Source organism: Kogia breviceps, chromosome 7, assembly GCF_026419965.1.
Source record: "Kogia breviceps isolate mKogBre1 chromosome 7, mKogBre1 haplotype 1, whole genome shotgun sequence".
Lineage (NCBI taxonomy): Eukaryota > Metazoa > Chordata > Mammalia > Artiodactyla > Physeteridae > Kogia > Kogia breviceps.
This window is the reverse complement of record NC_081316.1, coordinates 40,966,549-40,984,046: the sequence shown is the minus strand read 5'-3', so window position 1 is coordinate 40,984,046 and position 17,498 is coordinate 40,966,549. Positions and strand designations below refer to the sequence as shown.

Sequence of the window (17,498 nt, the reverse complement as noted above, 5' to 3'; positions counted from 1 at the left end):
AACCACTGAAAATCCCCCTTTATTTCTCTTTCTTCTGGCATCACTTTGCACCTTAGTGCTCTGCCCTTTTCCTTGCTCCACTTTGCAGACAATAAACTTCTATTCATTCTTTAAAACCCAGCTCAAATGCCCCTTCCTCTCTGAAGCTTCCCAGATCCCCCAGCATAACTAATTGCTCAGTTTTCTTTTTTTGAGCCCCCAAAGCAACTGATGATGATCTCTTTTGCCATCCATATCACACTGTGTTATAGTTTATGTGCCTGTTTTTCAAATCGGCTGATTTGATTCTTCATCTTTATGCCCCAGAGGGCCCAGCTCAGCAGTTGGTCCTCGACCAGTGCTTACTGAATTGAATAAAATTGATCTATTTTTCTGCAGATTGAAAAGCTGCTAATGGAGAAGTGCTCAGAGCTGTCAGCGGTCACAGAGAGGTAAATCTGGCCTCTTGGTGAATCTAGACAGGGTCTGCCAGCCAGTCCTCAGGCAGGGGAAGGGGCTGGCATCTTCTCCCACAGGGACAGTGGGAGTGGGGAGGCCTGGTGGTGGTCTGGGAGTTTCCTTTTGCTGACTTTTATCAGCAACCTTAAAAGACTCCCTTGGGATTTTCTGCTCCATTTTCAGGCCTGGGAGAATGTAAAAGGCAGAGGAGAGGCCTGGGCATAGGAAGAAAGAGGATTCTTGAGGGTTGGTAACAAGGAAAAAGTTTCCCCCAGCTTTGGAAGCCCCTTGATCTCGAAAGGCAAGGCAAGGTGAAAGCAGACACACCTTTGTACTCACATACACATTGACAAGGATTTCACAGACATGCACAGATATATAAACATATACTCACACAATCACAGAAATACACTCACACCCTCTTCTCCGTATCTCACATAGATAAACACACATACAGTTACACTCAGAAACGTACACACACTCAACCTTGTCTGTATGTACACCTGGGTGTGTGTTGACACTCTCCCTTATCCCTTACAGCCCCCAGGCCCTAGAAGAAAAACCTGGAACTTGACATTCCTAGGACTGCCATGGGGTCTTTGGCCTTCCATTGTGAAACATCCTCGGGTCATAGGGATGGATTTGATCTTGATCTTCCTGTGTGAGGAGAAAATCCTCAAGGCTCCTGTCTGCACGCTTTAGGCAGCTATTTCTTAAAGGGTCACAGGCATTGCCATATACCTTTAGAGTGAGCAGGGCATACCTGGCACACCAGCAACCCTCCTCTATGACTCGCATCTACCATCCCTAGAACCTGGCCGCAATGATGGCAGATTCTCCCAGGCAGAAGCCCAGAGGTATGGATTTGGCTGCTTTCTGATGGCCTTTCTTCCTGGCAACATGGACTGTTAGCTCCTATTTCAGGCCAGCACTTCTTTGAACACTAGAAAGCCAGGGGACAAGCCAGCCTTGGAATATTCCATCTCTGACTCCCCAGGAGCTGATGTCATCTTCCCAGGCCACTTGCATCACCACCAGGCCTGTTGCAGGCCCGGATCTGTCCCCTAAAATGGCTCTGGGCTGAGTGCCTGCCCCTTACAGTGACCCACCCAGGGTTTCTTTCTCCAGGTGCCTCCAGGTTGAGAATGAGCACATCCTGAAGTCGATGAAGGCCTGTGTGAGTGAGACCCTGAGCACACTAGGCCAGCACTTTGGCCAGCTGCTGGAGCTGGCCCTGACCCGGGAGGTGCAGGTCAGTGTGGGCTGGGCAGCGGACGTGGGCAAGGGACTGGGCCCGGCTCGGGGAAGTTCTAAAGTGGGCTTTTTGGGGGGACATCCTCTTCAGACCACCAAAGTGAACTCCAACACCTGAGAGACAGGACTGTCGGAGGTGAGTGGAGCCTTCCTGACCATCTAGCCCAATTCTGCATTTTCAAGATATGAAAACTAGAGCCCAGAGAGGGCAGATACTGACCTAAGGTCACACAGCAAGGCAATGGCAGAGCCCAGTGTCTCCCAATTGCACTTTCCGTGTTGCTACCACCACCTTAAATCTTCTCTGTTGAGTTATTGTTCACAGTGCACACAAGAGATCCTTATATTCCTGAAAGACTTACGGCACCTGCTGGGAACAAGTCAATTCTGGATATCCTGGCAATAGAGAAGAATCTAGAAAGGTCAGCTAGTCCAGCCCCTGCCTCTAGGGAAGGTGGTACTTGATTTCAGAAAGAACGAGGGCTTTGGAACCTGACAGATCTACTTTCAAATTGTGGTTTATCATGGGACCTTGGTCAAATTCCTTAATCCATAGCCTCATTTTCCCCGTATATAAAGTGAAGACCTTCCCCAGAAGAGAAGTGAGAGGACTAAGCAAACGACGTATGAAAAGTGCTTAGCACATAGTATGGGTTAAATACATATTATTTCCTTCTCTTGCCTTTTCCTATTTTTAAAAGCCTCCCAGAAAAGCTGATTCCATATGGTTTTCATTAGGAAAGGTATTTGCATGTTATTTATAGTTACAGAAATATTGTGTTACATATTTGCCATTCTTTTCCCACCACCAAATAAGAGCTTTCCACAAAAAACAAATCCCTTCCCATATCGGCCTCTCTCCAAACTTGGCCTTTCTACCTATCCCAGAGTTTCCTTTCTCTCTTCCCTACGTCTGGCTCGTCTTGTACACAGCACAGGCCCTTCTGACCTGGCTCAGTTGCTGCTCAGGGCAGCTGGCCCTGTGCAGCCTCACCCTCCCAACCCAGAAGGGTCTGCGGAGTTCACTGTCCCTTCCCCGAGAGTCTGGGACAAGGGAAGGGAAGGGCCAGGGCTGGGGCCCTGGAGCTGGCACGATGAGCAAATGTTGACAGTCACGCGTACCAGCAGGTGGTGGTTCAAGCTAAGGCCTGTGTCCCAAATGGAACCATCAAGTCCCAGAGGGACCCAGTGGAACATGGGGCCGAAGTGGGTGAAGAAATTGAAGGAGTGATGAGCGAGGGTATTGAAGTTAGTGGTGGGGAGGAGAGGAGCCTGGAGGAAGTTTTGAGCAGAGCACAGGTGCCTGCTGATCTTTTTTTTTTTTTTTTTTTTTTTTTTTTTTGCGGTATGCGGGCCTCTCACTGTTGTGGCCTCTCCCGTTGCGGAGCACAGGCTCCGGACGCTCAGGCCCAGCGGCCATGGCTCACGGGCTTAGTTGCTCCGCGGCATGTGGGATCTTCCCGGACCAGGGCACGAACCCGTGTCTCCTGCATCGGCAGGCGGATTCTCAACCACTGCGCCACCAGGGAAGCCCCCTGCTGATCTTTTTTATGCCATTTTGGTGCCCTCTTGCCTGGCAGTACCAGGTTCACTTAAAAGGGCTTAAAAGAGTTCTGTTGGATTGTAAATGGAAGCCAGCTGGGTTTGGAAGTAGGCCTTAGCTCTTTCTACCAGGGGCAAAGGGTAGCTTGTCTTTTTGATGCTCTAGGTCACAGACTCCTGGGAAAAGCTCCTTGGGCTGTCAGGACCCTACTTGGGCTTTGTGGACTATGTATCTGATTTCCTGGGGCACTGGGTCCATTCTGTTTTTTCCTCATCCTGACCTTGTTTGGGGTGGAATTCCTGATCCGATGCTTCTACTTCCCTGGCTAAATCCTGCCCCATTTCCAGTCTTACCGCCTGCCTCATTGATGTTCAGCTTGGGAGCTGTTGGGTCAGCTGCTTTTCTCTTAGAATTGAGTCCCCCATTGGTCCGCCTCCCCTGGTGGGGGAGGCAGTGTCTGTCCTCCATTCCTCTGCCTATTTGTTAGTTTCTTGACAACCCCCCTTCCCTCCCACATGCCCAGTGATGTCCTCTAACCCCTCCTTTGGGCTGAGCTTGCTGTGCTCTTAATATTTCTTGGCTGATCTTTAGCATCCTTTTACATTAGAAAGTTTCCATACAAAACAGTGGTGACATAAAGAGATACACTGGCTGAAGGCAGGGTAATCTGTTCAGTGTTGTGAGCATGTGTTTCCTAAACAGGTAACTCAAATCCTGTTCTCTAGGATATTAGTAATTATACAAGGATCCTACCCTTGGGGTATCCTGACATAAATGAAATTAAGCTTATTTTTTTGCATCAGCATTTCTCTTATGATGTGTTATTGTGTGTTGCAAGTCTTCTAAAAGGTCCTCACACATTCATAGTATTTATTGTCTCAACTATAGTTTCCATAAACAGGGATTTTGCTTTCTTTTGTCCATGAATATATATCTAGTGACTAGAACAGTACGTGGCATACAGCAGGCATCCAATAAAGATTTATTAATGAATGAATGTTAAGCAGTGTGTTCCGAACTTACCTAGTCACAGATCTTTTTTATTCTTAAAACATCCATTCATTTATTCTGGGATGCTGGTGTTTCAGGAAATGCAATTTGGGAAATGCCTTTTTTGCACTAGGGAGCCATGTAGGCTCTTGAGCAGAGGAACAGTACTCTTTCCATCCCCCTTCCACGCCCACCACAAAAACACAATACATGGTGGAACGGTGCTTACAAGAAGGGCAGTGATAATACAGCACCACTCTGCACTGGTCTGCTCCATCCTGGAATGTTATGTCCAGCTCCAGGCCCCAGATGTGTTATTGAGACAACGATTGTGCTCAGAGGAGCTTCCTAGGAGGATGGGGAAGGGCTGAAGATTAAGGTATGTGGGGAATAGTTGGAGGAGCAGGGATTTTTTTTTTTTGCAGTACGCGGGCCTCTCACTGCTGTGGCCTCTCCCGTTGCGGAGCACAGGCTCCGGACGCGCAGGCTCAGCGGCCATGGCTCACGGGCCCAGCTGCTCCGCGGCATGTGGGATCTTCCCGGACTGGGGCACGAACCTGCGTCCCCTGCATCGGCAAGCAGACTCCCAACCACTGTGCCACCAGGGAAGCCCGAGCAGGGATGTTTAATCTAAGAATGGAAACTCTGCTACCTCCAAAGGGAAGAAGGACCTTGGGCCAGTGAAGTGAATCTATAGGACATTCCATGGAAAAAGGGGTTGGCAAAGCAATAGGGCTGCCCCGCAGTAGAAGGGGCTGCCTTAGGAACTCCGCATCACTGAGGTGGGAAAGTCATGCCTGGGAGGATATCGGCAGTAGATGGAGGTTGGACTGAGTGACTTGCAAGGTTTCTTCCAATCTTGATAGCATGTAATTCTATGAATGTGAGCCTTGTGGGGTAGTGGATTGAGCATGGCATTTGGAGGCATATCAGGGTTCAAATCCTGAATGTGCTACTTACTGCATCTACAAACTTGGGCAAGTTACTTAATTTCCTGAGTTTCCTCACCTCTACTTTGGGTTGTTGTTAGCATTAAATAAGACCACACAGGAGTAATTGGCACTCTTCTGATTGCGTCAGTGGCTTTATTCACTACAGACCTGAGCTACCTTAAGAGAAGCTGACAACGAGCTTTGCTAAAAAGAGCCTCCTAATCACCTAATTACTAACTGTTTATTGAGATAATTTAAGGATTTGCTGGGCTTGGAAATTTACGGCTTAACTGTTAGGAGCCACCAATGGGAAATTAATGAACATTAAGGATTAAATTTTCTCGGATTAAAGGATTAGCCGTGTGGGAGGTAAGAGGAAAAAACTTGATTTAGAAATGATTTACTTGAAGACGACTTCTAGAGGACTCTCTACTGAATAAATCAACTCTCACCTGTACCTCTGAATCCTCGATTCCGCTTCATGTGGATAGATTGTATATGCATTCATCTCTTCATTCCATCAATCAATATTTATTTTCATTTAAAATATCACCTTCATTCTAATAAAACTGGCTAGGGACTGTATCTCTGGCTGTGTGGCTGAGTGAACTTGTTAAAACTTCATCTCACCCCTAAACTTCCCCTCCCTGTCCGAGACAGAGCTGGTCAACCTCAGGCCTCACCTGAGGCACAAGCACCTATCCTGTGACAGAGGTCCAGACCAGAGGGACACGTCCTAAGAGGAAAGAGGCAGGCGCTAAGCTAAACATACTTGGTTCCGTCTTCCAAGCTCACTAACTCATCCTTGCCCTCTCGGCAAGGTGACATGGAGGGGTGGGGACTGAGGCCAGCAGAGGTGGTGTGGCTGAAATCTCTCCCTAGTGGAGCAGGAGGAGTGGGGACCAAGTATTACCCCTTAGTGTTCACACTTCTTGTCCTGTTATTTATTGGCCCCATCTATCTGGTCAGGCAGGAGTGTGGCTGGGCCCTTTGGACAAGGAGGTCAGCTGCCTGTGAGGCAGACTTTTCACACCTTCAGGAAGCCATCCCCCCAAATAACAAACTCTACTCTTTTGTGGATCCTTCTGGAATCCCAGTGGGCAATTTAGACTTTGCTCCCAGAAGGCTTGGAAATGACTTAAAATATTACATTCATTTAATTGACTCTAAGGAGATTTTGTAACTAAAGCTCAAAATTTGCTTTCCTGTTCTTTCTCATTCTCAGATTTTGCTCAGCTATGTTGTCCAGTATAAGTAATCAGAGGCTGCAATGTGATTAAACAGTAAGATAAAGACAATCCAAACATACTTGCCAGGATGAGAAATATAAAGATGGTCAAAATTTTAAAATGGTCTTCTCATTTTAAAGTTCCCTGGGAGAAAATAAAGTGAAAGAAAAAAAAAAAACAACCAAAAGCCCAAATCTGAATCCCTCTACTCTTAGGAATAATTCAAAGCCCCCGATTCTTAGGTTAATAGAATTCTCTTTAATTTTCTTATTTTGCTCATCTTAGCCAGGAGGGTCTCATCCCAGTGTGTGTGTGTGTGTGTGTGTGTGTGTGTGTGTGTGTGTGTGTGTGTAGTCATGTTTCTTTGGGCAGCTACAGCCCAGGCTGTCTCTCCAGCAGTGGGAGGGATTTCTTCAGGGCTTTTCAATTTGTACTGGTCTTTCCCCACGATACCTGAAAGGGTCCAAAGAGTTAGTACCTTGGATACACAATATTATCACAGCACTACTGCTATACTCACAGAAGTTAAAACAGGCCAATCTTCAATCCTTAGGGCAGGAATTCCAGTCAACATGTCTTCCTAAGACTCTGTCTTTAAGGTTGCCGAAGACCTTAACAGACACTCATCTGCAGTTGAGAGAAAGAGGGTGGGTGACAGATACTGTCTTGGTTGCATCTGCAACAGGATGTCAGTTTATTTCAGTTGTCCACAGTCCACAAGGATTTGTGAACATACATTCACGGGGGAAAAGCCTCCACCACAGGTTAATTGTAGTACGATGGTTACCATTTGTGGGAGAAAAATGTCTCCTTTTTCACAGAAGGGCATGTGATACGTTTCTTCTTCCTGCAAAGCCAGGCATTTGTAATTCCTTCACAAGGACTTGTTTGATTTTCATTCTTTGCCATCCAGCATTTTCAACATTTCTTAATTTCAAGCTCCCCTCCAAACTTTGCATTTCTGCCACCCCAGGCTACACTGATTTCGGCTGCTTGAAGTGACTTGGGCCAGTGGTCTACTGCTTCAGATGCATTGCATTCTCTGGGTTCCCAAAGATTTCCTAGGAGAAATGCAAGCACATATACTTTTAAGGAAATCAATTTCCAGATCTTCAGTTTTCATTTGTTTTCTTTCCTAGAAACAATCCTCCTAATAATACACAGTTTTTACTAGCCCTTCTATTATTTTCCAAAAGAAAGGCATATTCCTCACCCATCCCAAATCTTATAGTGCATTGCCCTTTTTTGCAAAAACCTTGGAGTGCAAATGGGGAGATAAAACAAAAAAGAAGCCTACATTCATGAACCATAAACCTTTAGGCCTCCATGTATTTCCATGTCTTTAATATTTCTGTTGAGAAAAGCATTAGAAATTGTTTATTTTGTCCAGTGTGCAGATTTTCTGAATCTAGAAATGTGGTAGAATGGTAGTGTGTGTGTGTGTGTGTGTGTGTGTGTGTGTGTGTGTGTGTGTTGGAGGGTTGGTTGTGAAAGTTTCCAATTTATCTTATCCCTTCTATTTCCATTTATTCTCAAATCGTGCATAGCTCTTGAGGGACATTCTCCTTAGACAAAGCAAAGAGAACACAGGTAGGACAAGTCAAACATTCAAAATGGCTTTTGGGGGGCACTTTTTAAATGCAAGCAATTCCTTTCATCTGTATCTTATGCTCAACTCTATGTGATGTCTAAAGGTTAATGATAATGATTCTTTTAAATGTAACTGGAATATTTTTGAGAAAGACCACATTTTCCAAGATATACTGGGTAAAATTCACAGATACAAGTTTTGCATGATTTTTCTTTTCAGATTTGATGCACATTATTTAAGGCAGCAGTTAAAGACAATTTTGTCAAAACATTTTATGAAATATTTACACTAATTTCTACTTTCTGTTAGCAAAAGATATAATTGCTGGCAGCTGGACTAATTAGATTTAAGTATAAATACTTTTCTCCTTTAAATACGTAGAGAAGTTTGATCATAAGAGCTGCAAAAGGACTTCCCTGGTGGCGCAGTGGTTAAGAATCCACCTGACAATATAGGGGACAAGGGTTCGATCACTGGTCCGGGAAGACCCCACATGCTGTGGAGCAACTAAGCCCATGCACCACAACTACTGAGCCCGTGTGCCACAACTACTGAAGCTTCCATGCCTAGAGCCTGTGTTTCAAAATAAGAGAAGCCACCACAATGAGAAGCCCACGCACCACAGTGAAGAGTAGCCCTCACTTGCCGCAGCTAGAGAAAGCCTGAGCACAGCAATGAAGACCCAACGCAGCCAAACATAAATAAATAAATAAATTAATTAATTAAAAAAAATGGTCCACATAAAAAAAAATACCTTAAAAAAAGAGCCACAAAAAACAGTTGAATGATTTCAGATATTTTTATTCTCAGACCTTATTTAATTATTTCCTGAAATAAACACCAAAGTTCAATACATATACACATCTATTTACTGAAGGAATGCAGTGGCTTTTATCATATTTCCAGATTTATAATTACTTTACAATGTTAGCTATATATTACTTTGCATTATGAAAAGTTTAATAAATTGTTTTATCTTGGCTTTAGAATATATACAAGTAAATCAAATTTTATTTTAAGTCTATATTATTTTAATATTGACAGTTTTTAGCATTTCTCCTTACAGAATGATTTCCAAAATTATTTGTCAGCATTTTTTAGAATTTCTTGGAATACATATTAAAATTTTTTAAATTAAAAATGAAGTCAGGTCTATATTGAGAAAAAGCTAAGTTGACTTGGCTGATTGGCTTGGCTTAAAGAATAGTCTTTGCCAATTAGGTTATAGGGTGGGAATTTTCCATAAATTAAATAAGCAAAAGCTGTAGCTTCAAGTTTTTTATTTGAAACACACAAAAATATTCTATTAAAACTGTATTGTTAATGAAATTAATAATATTTTTATTTTCTTAATCCTTTCTGAATAATTTGGATAATCCAAGGTGCTCTAAGTGAAAGAGTAGTGGGTAGAATTAAGAGTTACTTATATGTCTTGGTAAAGTACTTCTGAAATTCTTCCCAGAAATTGAGATAAGTGAATGAATGACTCTGATGATTGGGTGACAAATGTTTTGCAAGTCAAATGGTTTCCAGTTCTTTGCTTCTACCAAGTTATAGGTGTTATCAGCTGGCAGATCATTAAAAATAGTGTTTGATGATAGATCACTATGTGATTACATAGCTCAGAATGTGCTCAAAGGGTGAGCAACTTGGCTATACATACTCTTCCCATTCCTTTTTTCACGGGATTTATGGGAACAAGATTTTTGAGGATTTACATCTAAAAAATATAGCTTTAAGCCAATATTCAATCATGGATAAATGAATTAGAAAACCTAAAAAGTTTACAAAGCCTCATTCATCTCCTTAGGAGATATACTTATAAAATTTTAATTTTTATGATTTATAATTACTTATCAAAATGTATCATCTATGTTGTATTGACCAATTGTTCTGATAATTGTAATACTAATTCAAGCAAGAAGAGATTATTTTTAAACACTTAGATCCTTATAGTCACAGGAATGAAAAGAAAATTTCAAATTTCAATGATAAGCATGATTAAGTGTGTCAGTAAAATACTTTGAAACTTAGATGTATTACATTAAGATAAAATTCTGAGGGAGAATGGGAATGGGAATGTAAGTTTAAAGATGAAAAGAAAAGATGCAAAATGTTCAAATGTTAAAGAGATTGTTCATGTAATTTTAAATGGATGATGATGGTTTCAAGTTGTTTTGGTATTTAGATTTCATGGGATACATCTAAAAGAGTGATGTAATCATTTTATTTAAGTCAATATTTATAGTCTACTGGAAATTACATCCTTTCCAACTTTGTTCTTTAAACTTATGATGCAAAATTTTACCTGTCAAATTAAAAATGTGCAAGGGGTCATATATATTTTAAAAAATTCTTTCAGGGTTAAATGAGAAAAAAAAATTGACATAGGATACACAGGCACTCTAGTTCTATAATATGGCTGTTGTCTCTGCCTCTCACTGAGGATTGCTTAGGCCTTAAGACCCTGTCTTCTAGGAAGAGTTTTCTTGTTATGCTCCTGAAGTCTGTTGCCTCATGCACCTACCGAGAACCCTCCCCTCTGCCATGTGCTTCTCAGAACACTGTCTTCCCATACCTTTTGAATATTTCAGTCTTGAATAACATTTTTCTGCTACATTTTTTTTTCCCAGTAATGAATTATGTCTGCAGTTTTCTCTCTACCTGGTAATCCCCCACTCCCTTCAGGGGGACTCAGCTGAATTTCTCACCTTTTGCCCTGCTTCTCATGTAGGTCTCTTTCCTTATCTAACTCACAGAATGAGCACTGTTTACTCATCTGAGGAGCCTTTGCACTTTGACTCCTCTTTCCTTTCTGACACATTCTTTTGTTTCCCAAAAGTAATCTTGTAGATTTTAGGATTTCCCTTATTGGGAGAAATAAAATCAGATAAGGTCTGGATCTGCCCTAAACCTTTAGTTCTAAGTGATCTTATCCATTTTTGCCTCTCTAAATTGGATATTCCCACCCAGGAGATATTTTCCCATCAGACCAGTAGCTAATCCAAGCCTGGATTCAGTTATTATTTTGTCTGTCTCCTCTTTATTATGTCTAGTCTTTCTGAGCCTTTCTCCAAGTCCTAATTCATGCATTTCTCCAAAATGTTCTCTTGGGACACAGGCGATACTATATCCTTATGTTAAAACCTTTTTGCTTGAAATTTATCTAGTAATCCTTTGAATATTTCATGCTGATCTCTGTAATTTTGTCCTGTATCTAGAACTCTATTAACACAACAAACAACCCTAACAACAATTTTTAATATTATATCTCACTATGTTAAGGGTAGAGAATTTCAGTAGGGCTTGGCTGAGTAATTCTTCTCCCCGTGGCATCAGCAGAGGTCACTTGGAGGTATTCAGCTGTCAGATGGTTTAAAGAGTCTTAGAAAGCTTCATCACATGTACGGTGCTTTGGAGGGGATGGCTGCAAAGCTGGTCTCAGTTGAGAGTAATTGATCAGGGATCCTACACATGGCACATGGCATCTCCAGCATGACAGTCTCAGAGTTATCAAACTTCTTATCTGGTAGCTTAGGACTCTGAAAAGAATGTTCCAAGAAGCCTGGGTGGCAACTTCAAGGTTTCTTATGACCTAGCCTTGGAAGTCTTGAAACGTTACTTCTGTTACTTCTAGCGAGTGCTGGCTTCTGTTGGTCAAGGAAGTCACTGAGGCCAGCCCAGATTCAAAAGGGTGGGAGGAATTAGAACCCACCTCTCTATGGGAGGAGTAGGGAAAAATCTGTGGGCATCTTTAATCGACCCGTGTATATGTAATCCCTTTGCATGGCTGGGCTGCCCTAACTATATCTAACTATAGAGTCTCTATCTGAGGCTTCACAGTATTTTCCTGTCTCCTTCTGAGGAACTTATTTCAGGCTGATGTTTGAAAGTTTACCCCTGCTGATAAATTTCACTGGGCTGCAGTCACTCTTTCTGATGGAGAAACAAAAATATATCCCCCTTTTCAAATTCTTTATTTAGAGTAGTTAGACTGTGTGCATCTCCTTAACCACCCCCACCCCCTTTTTAAAAATCCCTTTCTCCTCTTCTTCAAGATCCTATTTTTTTTGTTTCGTATCTGCCTGGTCTGTCATAAAAAAATTCTGTCATTCAGTTTAATCGGTCTATCTTCCTTTATTTTGTTTCCATTATTTCACCACTCTTCTCATGATAGAGGGTGAAACATATTTTTGAAAATTCACCAATTCCTCCTCGATTACCTGAAAAAACTTGATTTTAGAGACTGTGTTCATTTGAAAGTAATACCAAGATAGGATTTGATAAGAAACATCTATGAAGGATAAAGGGAAGGAAGCAGGAGAAAGCAGTGGAAAAACCATGTTGCAAGGCTGACAACTGAGAAAGAAGAGGGGGAGGAAGACTTGAGAAGGAAGAGATGGAATTTTCAAGCCAAAGTCACCTGTGAGAGGAGTCCCCTGCCTGCAGTCATGGACTCACAGCAGTGCCCGTGCTGTGCTAAGTCACAGCTGGGAGTAGCTCAGGGGAGGTATGGCCTTGGTAGGAACATGGTGGTGGATCTAGGTGGGACTTTCAGTCAGCTCTGCCCCTGCAGCAGAAGCTCTGGCTTTCACAGGGTAGAACATTGTAGATGCTAATGGAAGAGAACTAATGGTGGAGAACTGTGCTCCAGTTTGGTGAGAGCTGCACATGAGGCTGGATTTCCTCCTTGTTTTGAGACTTCCATCTCCACTAGTCCCTGGGAGGTCCCGCCGGCACTGAGGGACATGGATTCACTGACTTTGGCAAATAGGGAGTCAGATTCACAGGGGTTAAGGTCTAACTCCACCATGTACCATATGTATAACCTTGGGCAGATTTCTGTGTCTCAGTTTTCTCAACTCGGAAGGAAATTTTGAACAAAACTTTTGAGAGCCCTTCTAGCTCTGACGCCTTCCAGCTCTGACGCATTGTGATACTTAAGAGCCTTGATGATTTCCGCAGAGCCTTTGATCTCTTTATCTTTCCAAATTTATCCTTGTGAAAAGGATGCTTACAACTTTTCATTGTCAGAGAGCTGACTCACTGAGACAAATCTGAAGTGTAATTATGGTATATGTGAGTACAGACGTTAACAAGAAATTATCCTCAGACATAAATGGTCTAATAGCACCAAATGATTGCAAAAGACAGTGGGTTTGAATAGTTTAGCATAATGCTAATTTGCTTCAAGTGCAAACACTAATCAGGAACATTAGGTAATTATCATTTAGGTACAGGACCCCAGTAAATGAAATCTGCATTTTCATGTTAGCACTGATATCACTTATATAACTGCTTACAGCAAAGATATGGAATGATTCTAAGAAGTACATTCATTATACAGATTTGTAGTGACAAATCTTGGTTATTAATTTTACCTTTTGTTAAATATCTTACAAGTGGCGTCTATCCAATCTTAGGAAATAATTTTTATATTTAATGTAGTTTGATTAATTACACACAATCTTAGACTGCTATATGTAGAAGATTAGCATATTGCTATGTGTGAAGAATTCTGAGTTTGAATAAAGAAGAAAAATGGAAGAGCTATTTACCTTGAGCCACAAACCCCTTTAATTTAAATCATTTTACAAATGGGGAAACTGAGGCCTAGAGAGTTTATCTCAATTGCCCAAGATCTCAAGATAAAAACTGCTAAGAATTTTATTTTGCTTCCATGTGCCAGATACCTTTAGAAGTTCTTTATATATATTAGCAACTTTAAAAGGTCGGTACAACAACCATAAGGGATAGACACTGTTATTTCTGTCGTCTTACAGATGAGGAAACTAAGGTGCAGAAAGGCTGAGTTACTTGCTCTAGGGAGCTTAGAAGTGGCAGAGCCAGACTTTGAACCCAGGCAGTTTGGCTCTGGAGTCCATACTTTTAACCATATACATACTTCCTCATCAATATAGTGTGTTTAAAAAAAGGCAGGCTGGCACTGGAACTCAGATCTCCTAGTTTCCTTGTGTCTTTTCCATAACACCAGTATGAATTTGAAACAAATCCATTTTAATATTTTAAAATAAACACAGCAACTGAAATTGCACAAGTGGCTTCCCAGAGGTCCTACTTTCTCACATGAGGCCCCCAAAGGCAAGTCTCCCCAGTCTCCATCTCCACACCTCCCAGTAGAAACTCAAGCAATGAACATTAATTAGCAGGTAGGAGTCATCTATAATTGATGAATCACAACCTTCAAAACACATGGTTGATTATGAAGTGGTTTCAAGTTACGTGAAAAGCTTTTTCCCAGAAATAAGCTAAACTCTTCTAGGAATAATCTTCATATCCCATTTGTTGATGAATTTTCCATTTGCTCTTCTTCCTGAGCCTCCCAGGATCCTGTGCCTGGTCATTCCTGGCCCTCTTACCACCAGCCTTAGATCCTTCAGCTGTAATTAGTGGCATTCCGCACTGAGCTACCCACTCTTTGACAGGATTCCAGGTTGCTGTGTTGGCCTGGCTGTCCACCTAAGGCAAATGTCCTCTGAGCAGGAAGATACTGCAGAGTAGAATGTTTCTCTTGACTCATCTCCTGAACCCATTACCCCAGCTGGACTTTGCCATTAGCCAACGACCATACAAAATGAGCAAATTCTTTGGTCATATCTGTAGCAACTCATTGGTTTTCAACTTGATGGCTTGTTTATTTCACCGATGGCTTCTGTCCTCATCAGGAGCCAGTAGAATAGCAAAAATGTGCTTGCTGAGCCCATCAGTGATGAGAGCTGATTTTCTGATTGACTAGAGCGGGGCACATTGGTTGTCCACGCCCCAGAGGTATGAAATTATCCCATATTTCTGAAATGTAGCTCAGACCTCATCCTGACTCATGCCTTTCCCTAAGTTAGAACCTCATCACCCCCATCATGGGGTAGTGGAGATGGGGCAGGATTACAGATTTTGGGACGCTCTTGGGTATTCCATTAAGGAAGGTGAGCGGAAGGTAGATGAGTGAGTAACCATCAGACTTTGCTCTCTTTTCTTAGGCACTGGTGAGAAAAATCGATGCCTCGGACAATATCTACACCACAGAATCCACCACAGGGAACCTGTTCAGCCTGACCCAGGAGGGGGCTCCCTTGTGCCGCATCATAGCCAAGGTGAGCTTCATGGATGGGGGCCAAGGTGATGGGCCCGGGGAGAGTGTGAGGAAGCTAGTTTGGCGGCGACAGCTGGCTTAGAAAGCCTGTCCTGGCTCTAGCATTTGCTTGTTATGTGACCTTGGAAGAGTTACCTCCTATCTCTGGGCCTTGGTGTCTCCATCTTTAATAGTGGCTAACTCCTCTGATTTCATTTCCCACGTGAGACAAGAAGATGGTGCCCTTGGAGCCGCTATCATCTTTCTTCACGTGGTGTCTGTTATAAATATCAACCCTCCTCCCTCATCTTCACATATCCCACCAAACCCAAACCAAACATATCTTCCAACTTAGGTTCTTGGCTGGATCTTAAAAATGCCTGCTGTCATTGCCCTACGACATGAAGGAAAGACAAAATTGAGGGCAGTGGTTTTCATTAATTACATGGGAGTTGTAATTCATTAGCTTCATGGTCAGTTTGCCCCTGCACTCATTCTAAGTGTTGGATCCAAACACTTAGAACAAATATAGGCAATTGGTAGCTCCCTAGGGGGCTTGCTAAGGCCTTCTGTTTTATTTTTGCCTCTTTTTTTTTTTAAACTTGAGAAACGACATTACCATTGGGGATAGAATAATGATCTAACTGGAATCAAAGTTATATCCTTCAAGAGACTTAAGATGTCAGTCACAAGAAGATGCTCCAGCTCTGTGGTCCCCAGTCCTAACCCTGCATCACAATCCCTCAGGGAGTTTTTGGAAAACACAACATAAATGGTTTGTCACCCTCCAAGATTTACCGAGGTCCTGGGGTAAGACCTGGGAATGCACATTTTAATAAGCTCTACAGGGGATTCTGAGGCATGGCCACTCTCAGAATCACTGATCTAAGCCTTTAAGGAAATCTGGAAGAGCAGGGTAAATGCTTGTCAACTCTGGTCAAGGGAGAAGTAAATTGTATGCAACAGAAATAGCTAAAGTTTGAGGGTGCTCTCCACTGGGCTTAATGCCTTGCAAATGTTATTTCTTTTAAATCATAAAATCATCCAAACAAGTAGTTATTATGTTTTTCCCATCTATAGTTGAGGAAGTGGTTTGAGAGGCTTACTCAAGGTCACACAACTGATAAAGAGTGGAGTCAGAATTAGAACCCAAGTCTCTTTAATTCAGAGTTCATGATCCTAAAGCCCACAGTGGTGACTTCTGGTTCAATCCTTGGCCCTTCAGCTTCTTGGGCCGAAGGGTGACCCAGAAGTTCTCAACCCTGTAGGCATATTAGCATCACTAGGGAGCTTTAAAAATCTCCACTAGTAAGTGGCCAAGGTGAATTTGAACCTGGCTGTTTGACAGCAAAGGCTATGCTCTTGTTTGCTGTCCTGAAGCACCTCTCAGCAGCCCGGCTCCCTCCTCTTCCTCCTGTCTGCCTTCTCCTGCTCATCCCCATCCTCCTTTGCCCTCCTCCCCTCTCCACAACCTTTATTATCTCCTGCATCCTTTCTATATGTCAAACACTGCACTAAGCTTTCCCTTCATCATCTCATCTGATCCTCCTGATAATCTAATGATGTGTTATAATTATAATTCCCATTTTTAAGATAAGGGAACAGAGGCTCAGAGAGAAGTTCATGCGTATTAAAGGCAGATGGGATTTTAACTAGATCTGCTGACTCCCGAATTTTAATCTCAACCTTCTTCTGTCTCCAGTCCTTGGGGGAGAGTAGACGGAGGGTTGATGCAGAGAGATGATTCCATGATGACTCCCATTTCCCAGCCTGGAAGATGGAGAGACTCGGTCCTCCAGCAAAATCAATGTTTGGGTTTCCAGTCCTGACAGTGACAAAGGGGCTGGGAGTTCCTGGTATGCCCTGCACAGTATCCTCACCTCCGATGCTCAGGAAATATGCCCAATATGGTGACAGATGTGGGGCAGCTTCCCCCAGTGGCCTTCCTCATTCACCTCCTTGGAGCCTGCTGTGGTCTGTCCTTGGGTCCTTTATCCATCTGAGCTACCCCCATGAGATGATCTGGGCAACCTGTCTGAGGTTTATCCTCTCATCCCCTTGGGTTCCTCTGATGACCAAGAAATAAACCCAGTCCTCCCTATGATGGTGGTGGCAAATAATCCCATCCCTTCCTGAGTGCAGAGCACAGAAAACTCCCCTGTGCATTCTTGAAATTACCACCTCCTCGCCACTCCAGCTCCTCTATTATCCTCCTCCCACCACTCGCCTACACACCCCGCAAGTGGCCTCCTCCAGCTTTATGACAGCTTATCCTGAGCCTGTCTGAATAATGCATACCATTATACAGCTGGGCTCTGAGCCCAGAGCTTTCTATAAAATTAAACAAGCTCCAGCCAACAGTGCGATTCCACAAGCTCAGGCGGCTCCTGGTCCCACTCTAAGCTGAGTGCTTCTTTTCGGTCCTCGATGC

At 42.9% G+C, this 17,498-nt stretch overlaps 1 protein-coding gene across 3 annotated transcripts in view; it reads left to right on the top strand.

The window, feature by feature from the left end:
• Positions 1–17,498, top strand: part of INSC (INSC spindle orientation adaptor protein) — a 124,756-nt gene that overhangs the window by 60,886 nt on the left and 46,372 nt on the right. For all 3 annotated transcript variants that reach the window (XM_059069123.2, XM_067039450.1, XM_067039451.1), the window contains exons 4-6: positions 379–431; positions 1,567–1,690; positions 14,976–15,089. In XM_059069123.2, coding sequence (XP_058925106.1) covers positions 379–431; positions 1,567–1,690; positions 14,976–15,089 — 291 coding nt within the window. The remainder of the gene's footprint in view (positions 1–378; positions 432–1,566; positions 1,691–14,975; positions 15,090–17,498) is intronic.